The 9700-nt window shown below is 40.7% G+C and overlaps 2 protein-coding genes across 2 annotated transcripts; both read right to left on the bottom strand.

The window, feature by feature from the left end:
* LOC8083287 (putative serine carboxypeptidase-like 23) lies at positions 314-4231 on the bottom strand. The gene is made up of 8 exons (XM_021453557.1): positions 3820-4231; positions 3512-3619; positions 3134-3408; positions 2789-3034; positions 2594-2700; positions 2405-2491; positions 2167-2272; positions 314-555 (listed from the first exon to the last, which is right to left on the bottom strand). The coding sequence occupies exons 1-8, from the start codon at positions 4229-4231 to the stop codon at positions 400-402; spliced, it is 1497 nt and encodes a 498-aa protein (XP_021309232.1). The 3' UTR covers positions 314-399.
* On the bottom strand, positions 5514-9130 carry LOC8063749 (probable RNA 3'-terminal phosphate cyclase-like protein). Its single transcript, XM_002460358.2, has 6 exons — positions 8820-9130; positions 8575-8724; positions 6814-6995; positions 6558-6733; positions 6233-6443; positions 5514-5924 (listed from the first exon to the last, which is right to left on the bottom strand). Exons 1-6 carry the CDS (start codon positions 9022-9024, stop codon positions 5715-5717), a joined length of 1134 nt encoding a protein of 377 aa, XP_002460403.1. The 5' UTR covers positions 9025-9130; the 3' UTR covers positions 5514-5714.

The following is a 9700-nucleotide window of genomic DNA, read 5'->3' as shown; positions in this document are numbered from 1 at the left end:
ATTAATTCACAAAAACAAACAATCCATAAACAACTCTAGTAGGACGTCGCAAATAATCCAAATAAATATAGTGTTGAAACCAACATAATGGAACCATACTCACGATCATTACATTAGAAAATAGAAAGTTTCCCAACTTAATAGAAAAATAGGATAACAGAGTCCATACTAAGTACATTGTCTCAATCTTTGTGCATAGTACTCTTGTCACCTCACACATACCGAAATTCATGTCCACTGAGGGAAAACATGAAACTTGAATTATAATAACCACATACCATATAATATTAAACCAACATCAATCAAAGTTATACTAAATGAAAATACCGACATTGTCTCGCAAAAAAGTTTTGTTCCTATTTATTGAGTTTTCCATTGAGCATATATTCTATTTAGGAATTACTGCTCCATTATGTACGGTGGGAGCACCCCTTTGAAAAAGGAGTCCAATAATACTAATGCTCTCTCGGGCTGGGAGGACGGAACCATATGACCAGCTCCTCTCACAGAGGCAAATGTGAATCCTCCCTTATACTGTTGAACATATCCTCCAACCTGCAAGCACAATCATCAAAATTCATGAGCCAGAGCTTATTACAAAATTGTATATATGTAAGGCTTTATTCTAAAGATGAGATGCACATAAGACTTCCATAGGAAATAAATATATATCTTACTAGTCCATCAACCCTTGCTCCCACATGGTCTGGAACCATAGAAGACATATGTATTAGATGTTTATGTTTAGTACCTACAACTAATGAAATTTACTTATAATAATTTGCATGTTTTTTCTTTTGTCATTTCGTGGATGCATACACATATAGATACTCGACAATCCCTATTCATTTGTTTAACTTATTATCTATATGGTTTTTCATCTATATATGTACTTTCCCTCTCTGAATGGCACCTTCACGTACCTTTAATATGCATTTATTTAGACCCTAGCTTAAGTTATGGTGGATCTTGTTGCAGCCCATGTCTCAGGGCACTATGAACCTGCATTTTGATTTGCAAATTTTGAATTTATTAGTTGCTTTTAATTTTTTATCCTCAATTTAAGTTAAAACTTTATGTTTATTGTATATTTTGTCATCTCTCATTTTGTATTTTGTTAAAAATATAAATTTTAGACTGTAGATTGCATTATTAAGTACTAAGGTGGTACATATGTCCAGTTAAACCTGCATGAAGTCCTCAAGATTGGTTTGAGGTATATTTTGGTTTATTTTTTAACAAATGATAGAAGAGGGTAATTCAGATACAAACTCAAGGTATTACTTCATATTATTTTTATTATGGCAGATGTGGGTTTAGATGTATATTTAGGGGTTACTTTAAATTGTCTTTGTTAATGTTAGATGTAGATAATTTAGATACAAAATTAAGGATTTATTTTAAATTATCATTAGTGGGTCATTTTGATGCAAATTTAGGGGTTTATATGGTAGACATGGGTAATTTAGTTGTAAATCTAGTCGTTACTTTATAAATTTATCATAATGATATAAGTGCGTAATTTTTTAGAAAACATAATACATTTGATGGCCTTTAGTGGTGGTGATAATTAGAACCTACCAAATTAAAAAACATGTTTTTTATTTAAGTTGTAATTTCAAGGATCTATTGTTTGGAACCTACCAAATTAAAAAGGCATGTTTTTTATTTTTATTATAATTTTAAGTATTTATTATTTTTCTAGCACGTCTCGTAAAAATTAACATGGAGGCTATTTTAGAGCTTCAAATTAGTAACAGTAACACACTCTCCTTGTTCTATGTTACAGTTTACTTTCATGTTTTCCTAAGTCAAACTCCTCTAATTTTAACCAAGTTTATAGAAAAAATCTACAATGTCAAATTAATTTCATTAAATTTTCTATGAAATATGACATGATACTTTGTTGAACTTATAAATGCTAGTCTTTCCATTTCAAATTATAAATCATTTTGTCTTTTCTAGATATAGGTGCATAGCAAAAGATGTACCTAGAAAAGGCAAAATGACTTACAATTTGAAAAAAAACAGAGTAACATGTTTTTTTCTAAAAACTTAGTAAAATTAAGTTAAAGTAAATTATAACTATTTGCAACATAAGGAATACAAACTATTTGCAGCAATAGTGGATGGTATAAATATTACTTTGGCATGTATAGATTTTACCTCCTTGTTTACTGTCCATGGACGCCATGGAGTTGTGATGCGAAGTTTAAGATCATGGATGGAATACCTCGTTGCGGGAAGTGGGCATACGGAATCAAAATCGCCACTGAAAATTTTTTGATATAATGGCATTATTTTCATTTTGTACGATACATATATTATTACTGTAGGTTCTTTGGACAGTTAATTGTCCACGAACGTTTAATTTGTTGCCACTGAAAAGTCACCACTAAATTACCTAAAAATCCAGACAGGTAACTTCTTCTGAACTAGCCATGAGATTGTTGGCACCATGGAAATCGGTGCATCTGTCCAGTTCAAGTTTCTGCAAAAACCACACAAATTTGAGGTGAAACAAGACATACTTTGTAATTAGGTAGCTCACTAATATAACATTAGCCTGATGGGTCCAATCAAAAGATCTTACGCGCATCCTGACCAACTTGTCATTCTAGCATGGAAAGCACTCTGCACTGCTGGGTCGTTGAGGTAGGCATATGTGTAATGGTAGCTGCATGGATCATATCCAGGTAACTGCAAGATGTGGAAAATGTTATATATAGAACGGCAGTTTTAGCAGAATCAAATATATGAAGTGAAACATTATGAATCGTTGCCTTACGTAGCCAGTGGGGTAGTATGTTCCGTCGGCCGCATCAACACAAATTGGGGCATATATGTTGTAAGGATCAAGTGTGCCAGCATCCACCGCCTCTACAGCGCCATTGCATACCACACCATCTGAATTGTCAAAATTGCAGTGCCTGGTTATGTTGTCAAACACCTCATCTGACATCAACCCATGGCTCCAGTAGTAGTCAACTGCACCCTTGAAGTTCATATTCCAATCCAGAAGTGGATTCCCAACCTTGAAGGAAAAAGGATATACATATGACCATTATGGACAATTTTGTGATTTTTGCAAAGTTAATTATAACCTGCTGCTTCAAGTAAGATCAGGTGGTACCAAGATGCCCCGTAGGTTTATAGCAGTTTTGCTGTTGTAGGAATTCTGGATTAGGATGGTGGCAGCAAGTTGGGGCACATAATGTCCGGCGAAGCTCTCCCCGGAGATGTAGAATGGACGGCTTTTGTACTCGGGGAAGCGCTGCAGCCAGTTAACCAGAAACAGATACGAGTCATCAGCCGTCCTTTGGTCTCCACTGAGGTCGTAGTCGGAGGTTGTGTTGGAGTAGGAGAATCCAACACCCGCCGGCGATTCCAAGAAGATGACATTAGCCACTACATATACACCGTTTTTATCCCATCAGAGTTTCATATATATCAAATTGTCATTAATTAGTCAATGACTTCTGAACTTAAAACAAAAGAGAAGAATGCATACGGTTATTCCAAGCATCCTTGTTTCTACTCAGCGTTTTGTTGTCGCTGTTTACACGGAACGGGCCGAGTTCTTGCATTGCTCCGTAGCCAAACGACGAGCATCCTGGCCCTGTAGTAGACGGTTAATTACCAGGTTAGTTACCCATACTGATGCATTAACATGCAGAAATACACGCATATACTGACATACATGAACTCCAGAACTAGTATACAGCAACTGCTCTACCACAATTCAGAGAAGAGCTGTGCATGCATATATATATATATATATATATATATATATATATATATATAGCTTCGTAATCGTACCTCCGTTAAGCCACAGGAGGAGCGGCTTCGTCGAGGCATCCTGCGGCGCCTCCACGAAGTAGTAGAAGAGTGCCCGGCCATTCCTCTCGTCGACGGTGACGTACCCGCTGTACTGGTCGAAGTCGACGCCGTCTGGCTGCCCCGGCAGCGCAGTGATCTTGTCAGCCGCCTTCAGGGCGCTCTGTTCGCTGTCGGAGGAGCTTGTGCTCAGGAGGCTACTGGCGACCCTGTGGCGTATGTAGTTACTCACCTTAAACGAGCCCTGATCGCTACTACGACGACTGTCCCTCCTAGACCTAATGAATTTTCTCAGTTGATCCTCTTGGGACGCATCTGCGTGCAGTGCAGCGGCGCAGATGACGAAGAGCAAAACGTACAAGATGAGAGAAGAGGCATTTTTGTTGCTCCTCATCTTTACACGTAATATAACGGTGAAATGTATGTCTGTGCGAGATTTACAGTTCACTTGGCATGGGTTTATATAAGGCCCCCGATGAAGGACCTGAGAAGTTTTTTTTCCTGCAAGAGCAGTTTTGGATTCTTCAATGGCTATGTTTCGAGTGCAAACGAACAGCTAGCGGAAGGCTTCTTGCAGCTAGCTGTACCTGTACGCCTTGTGCATTCTGCCGTTCTAGGGATCGTTGTTTCCTCCTCGTCCTGTCTGTCATCTTAGGGCGGAGCTCCGATCCGCCATGCATGGTTTCTTTTCGGAGATGGCAAAGCATGGTTCCCATGACCATGAGAAAGGACATGCGTTGCCGGCTGTTTTCTTCTTCTTCTTTTGATTGGATGTTGCCGGCTGCTGAGAGAGAGCATGTGGGTCGATTAATAAAAGCACACAAGCGAGGCCGTTCCGTTAGGAGTTCTTGTTGTAGTGTAGTCTTTGGTCCGTTGCCGGTCTATCTCTGATCCATTCTCCGTTCAAAAGGATGATTTGGGAGGTACGATGGCAATTTGCATATGATTTGTGTAATCCTTGTCCTAATATAACCTTTTACTACTGCAGGCCAGGCCGGACGTAGGATTAATGGCGAGAGTATCCATTTGGAAATCATAAGAGACCATGCAATGCACATACAACATACAGTACATGCAACATATGTACATGGCCATTATTTGCACGGCTTGTTTTCTTTCGAAAGTATCTGCATAGAATGTCACTGGGGATGTGGGAAACAATACTTTTGTTTCAGGCCTTGTTTAGATGTGAAAAAAATTTGGATTTTGTTACTGTAGCACTTTCGTTTGTTTGTAGTAAATATTGTCCAATTATAGACTAACTAGGATCAAAAGATTCGTCTCTCAATTTACAGTCAAACTGTGTGATTAGTTTTTGTTTTCGTCTATATTTAATGCTTACTCATGTACCGCAAGATTCGATGTGACGAAGAATCTTGAAAACTTTTTGGATTTCAGGTGAACTAAACAAAGCCGAGGCCTTGTTTAGTTCACCCCAAAAACTAAACTTTTCATGATTTTCCGTCACATCGAATCTTGCAGCACATGCACGAAGCATTAAATATAGATAAAAACAAAAACTAATTGTACAGTTTGACTGTAAATCGCGAGATAAATCTTTTGAGCCTGGTTAGTCTCTGGTTAGTCTATGATTGGACAATAATTGTCAAATAAAAACAAAATTGCTACAGTACCCAAAACCAAAAAAATAGAACTAAACAAGACCTCAGAGACTGTTGACAGGAATTTAAAATAGTGAAGCCGACTTAGATGCCTTAAAATTTAGGTTTTCAGTCTATAATATGCGTGACCTCGAACAGAATTTCAGCAGGAGCAGCTAAGGGAAACTCCACTGCTGTCTGCAGTTACAAACAGGGTCTCATAGTAGTCTCTTGATGTATCATGAATCCTTTATCAGATTAATATGGTCCTGTTGCTTATGAAATCTTCCGAGCAAGATTCTTCACTCCCGCACCAACACATTTTAATGTAACTGTGTTCGAATTGGGATCAGGCTTGATGATGAACTTGACGTCAAGAAAATCTCTGATGTTTCGAAGTGTCTCTATACCATATGGAGTCAGCTGTCCCACTCGAACCTTTGATACATCAGGTGGGCATAAAGCACACAGGATAAATAGAAGGCCCTGCAAGCATTTAAGAGAAACTCAATAAACAAAAACGTTTGTAACTTATGCATGGAATATTACCAGGATGGGCAAACATAAATGTACAACACTGTCAGTCCAAGAAAGGACATCAATCTGTAAGAGTAGATTGTTGAAAAAAAATATTTTCATATCTATTAATCCACAGGCCATGTAGAACTTGCAGCTAGACACAAACTGGCCAAAAGAACAAAATGCTTCACTGCCCTGTCTAAGCTTCGCTGAGCCCATAACGAGATATAGGGCCATCATCAAGTATAAATCAGGCACAACTCAGAAAGACAGACCTGATGTGTAGAGTCAACAACACCTCCTTGAGCCACCTCTTCTAGTAGCATTGATGCAGCTTGAACACCAAGATCCTCTGGAGAAGTCAGCTCAGGCTTCTCAGATTCTTCATTTATTTCATCAACACTAGGACAACTCACAGTGACATCTACAGAGAGCAGGCATCCCGTAGTGGTCTCAGCAACTAATGTTACACCATAGCCTGGTGACCTGCCACATCAAAGAAAAGTTGAAAAGATCTGGCAAATTTCTGAGTGACAGCTAAGAGACAACAGGAAAGAATGCAGTTATCAAAATTCAACAGGATTGTTAAAGGAAAACTACCTCCCACCAGCAGAACCAGATCTATGATCCTTGTCTATATGAACATCAGGAATGAAGCGATTGAAGATTCCACGTGCAGCATATATAATGCGGCTTTGCAATTGTGGCGATACTCTAGTGGCGAACGAAACACCCCTTATCCTCTTCACCATACCTTCATCTACCCAATTTGCTGCCTGTGAAAGTACTTAGCATCAGATGTCAATGCCACAGCAGAATTGACATATAATCAACAGGAAATCAAAACGAAACGCACCGTCAATGTGCTATTTATATTGCGAACCCAGAGAGACACCTCACCGCCACCAAGAGGAGGAGATCCACGGCTATCAATTTTTAGATCGAAACCCTCCAGAGGAACACCAAAGTGCTTGAGCATATGCAAGGTTGTTGTCCGGAAAGTATCCACAGAAGGGTCCTTCGTATCATTAGTGATTCCTAAAAGCAGGATACCAGTTTCAGACTGAATCAATACATGACATAGCCATCCTTGAGAAGAAGATAATTAGAGATGTGACTTGTGGGGGGTTTTTTTAGTTATTGACTGCATTAAGCAGGTCACCTAAAAGTGCCAACAGCTCCATGCCCTTCTTCAGGAAAATGCAGGACATACAACCTTGCCTAAAAGTCTGAGTTATGGATTACAAACACAAAAATTTAGAATGCTAACTGAATTGAGCAGGTACCCATGAGGTCCCAGATATCCTAAGCTGGCAGCCATCAACATCAGGGATGTGCACCTCCAAAGAAGCATATAAGCAGTTGGCAAGACACAAGAGAAACTCAATACCCAGCAACAACACAAGGTAGCCAAGCTTACAACAGCCCATCCTTCAACTGCTAAAATGTGCATGGACCTACAAGTTCCTTCAACCACATTTAGAACATTTGCATGGAAGCTACAAACAAGCCTTAACAAGTAGGCAACTACTCCAAACACATAGACAAGCATTGTACCAGGTGTGGCTTAGTAGAAAAGATAATCTATTTTTCACTAGTTCTTTTTCTAGGGGCGTTTGGTTTTCAGCTACATCACCAATCCTAGCCAATGCACCCAATGGAGGACAGGTAATAAAAGCACAAATTGTGGCACTACTCAGCAGATGAACGCAGGACTATGGAGTCTAGAACTCCTTCATCCATGATAATGCAACCTTAATCCCAGGAGGCATCTTCATCCAGGCCCAAAAAGTGAGAAGTACAGGGACCTCTTCATGCAGAATCACAAGGTGTATTACTCGCGTCCATAGTGGCAAATGCACTCAACTTCAGCCAGGTGAATCATATTACAGACAACCAACTTCACAAAAAGAGAACATGATCGAGCTCTCCTTCTTTGTCTCTTAGAGCCTATTCCTCTGCTCCCCTGCTTTCCTGCCCCCCCCCCCCCCCCCCCCCCTCGTTTCTGCTTTTGTTTCTCTTAGTTTTGGCTGTAACTGTTTTTTCGCCTTTTCAATAAACACTGGAGGGGTGCAAACCCCAACAGTTTCTTTCAAAAAAAAATCATCCAGGTGAATCGTATTACAGACAACCAACTTCACAAAAAGAGAACATGATCGAGCAGCTAGGAGTCTGGAGATGTCAACCTCTATCAGCGGATTCTTCAACAACAACAAAGAAAGGCCCTCTGTATGCAAGAAATTAGGCTGGGCAACAAACAAAGTAGCTGACAACCCTTTGTATGCAAGAAAATAGGCCAAGAAACAATCGAAGTAGCTCACGACCTAGCCAAGGAGGCATTGGAAGCACACTTCTCATGCAACTTTGCTTTCATGTAACCATGTAGGCCACTCTATGCATTGTGAAGAAAATTTAACGAAATTCAACCCGCAACCTGACAATTAAAGCACTAGCACAATGCAACCACTTTAACGAAATTCAGACCAAACAATTGCTATTGAAATCAGGTACAACTGCAAAGAAATTCATCCAGGAAGAAAATTTCCACACCAAATTCTTTGGATCAATCCATTTGGCCTGACACTTAAAGCACAACATAAACAGATGAGGCCCTTACCTTTGAGCCGAATCGATATAGGAGCCCTCGCAAATAGACCAAGCAGTATGAGCGGCTCAAGGAAGTAGCCAATACCCCGGTGTACCCCGCAATCGTGCTCAAGGCCCTTTCCCCCTATAATCACTCCCGGTCGGTACTTCAGCTTCGTTCCTGCAAGCACCATCCCCAATAAGCACCAGCACCCCCGGAACCAAACACAAAGGCGGACGCACAATAGAATCAAGCTCACGGGGGCAAGTCCATGCCTGTATCGTTGAGCTCAATGGTGTGGTGGTCGGAGATCTTGTCGAGGAGGCGGAGGAGGGAGACCTCGTGAGGGCGGAGCCCCGGCGCCGCGTCCCCGGAGCGGATGTCCACGATGGTGACGGCGGTGGAGGTGAGCGTCGCCAGCACCAGGCGCTGCCGGAAGTCGCGGCTGCCGGAGAGACGCCGGCTCTTGTCTCGCCCCATCTCTGGTGGGAGCGGTCGCGCGGCGGCGGCGGAGGCGGAGGCGGGGAGGGTTTAGGGTTTTGGCGCGCGGCGGCGAGGCTGGTCCCGGCGGGTGGCCGCAGCTTGGGCCTTGGGGGAATTTGATTGGGAGCAGTTGAGGAGACTGACGTGTGGGGTCGGATATAGAATTAGTTTTTCTTTTTTGAGAGGAAGTTTTTTATTTTTTAGGAAGGATATAGAATTAGTAAGCCCACACTGAAGTCTCCTGGGCCTCAAGTAATGGCCCATGTTAGGGAGATGGTGAAGTGTCGCCACATAATAATTTTTTTTGCTCAAAAAATAATTTTAATTTTATTTTTTGCTACAAACATAATTAATCTGTGGCCAAGCTACTCGCCTTTAGTGCGCTATTAGGATGTGGACAGATAAAAAGTAAGAGAATAATCACTAGCGATGAGTAAATAGTCTATCTATTTCACGTAGTTCAAAAATCTAAGAGAGTAATATATGAGTCCAATAATAAAATAAAAAACAAATATATATAAAATAGTCTTTACTTTTGTCTTTCACCTTCACGTAAGTTAGCTACGTAGCTAGCATCATTATAGACGCCCTACACATAACCTTGTGATCAGTAGGAGCATTCTTCCTATACTTGCATGGGGGTATAGCTATCCCCCCCTCCAAAAAAAATTTC

The sequence above is a fragment of the Sorghum bicolor genome, chromosome 2 (genome assembly GCF_000003195.3).
Source record: "Sorghum bicolor cultivar BTx623 chromosome 2, Sorghum_bicolor_NCBIv3, whole genome shotgun sequence".
Taxonomy (NCBI): Eukaryota; Viridiplantae; Streptophyta; class Magnoliopsida; order Poales; family Poaceae; genus Sorghum; species Sorghum bicolor.
Note: the sequence above shows the minus strand (reverse complement) of the source record. Positions and strands in the feature narration are given on the sequence as shown.

Bases quoted from the DNA above. Each gene is read 5' to 3' on its own strand.
- LOC8083287 (XM_021453557.1), bottom strand. From the start codon at position 4,231: ATGAGGAGCAACAAAAATGCCTCTTCTCTCATCTTGTACGTTTTGCTC. The intron at 3,620-3,819 runs GTACGATTACGA...CGTCTACTACAG, and splicing joins CCTCCTGTGGCTTAACGGAG to GGCCAGGATGCTCGTCGTTT. The intron at 556-2,166 runs GTAAAATCTATA...TTGTGCTTGCAG, and splicing joins CATGGACAGTAAACAAGGAG to GTTGGAGGATATGTTCAACA.
- LOC8063749 (XM_002460358.2), bottom strand. From the start codon at position 9,024: ATGGGGCGAGACAAGAGCCGGCGTCTCTCCGGCAGCCGCGACTTCCGG. The intron at 8,725-8,819 runs GCATGGACTTGC...TGGTGCTTGCAG, and splicing joins CATTGAGCTCAACGATACAG to GAACGAAGCTGAAGTACCGA. The intron at 6,996-8,574 runs GTAAGGGCCTCA...TCCTGCTTTTAG, and splicing joins TATATCGATTCGGCTCAAAG to GAATCACTAATGATACGAAG.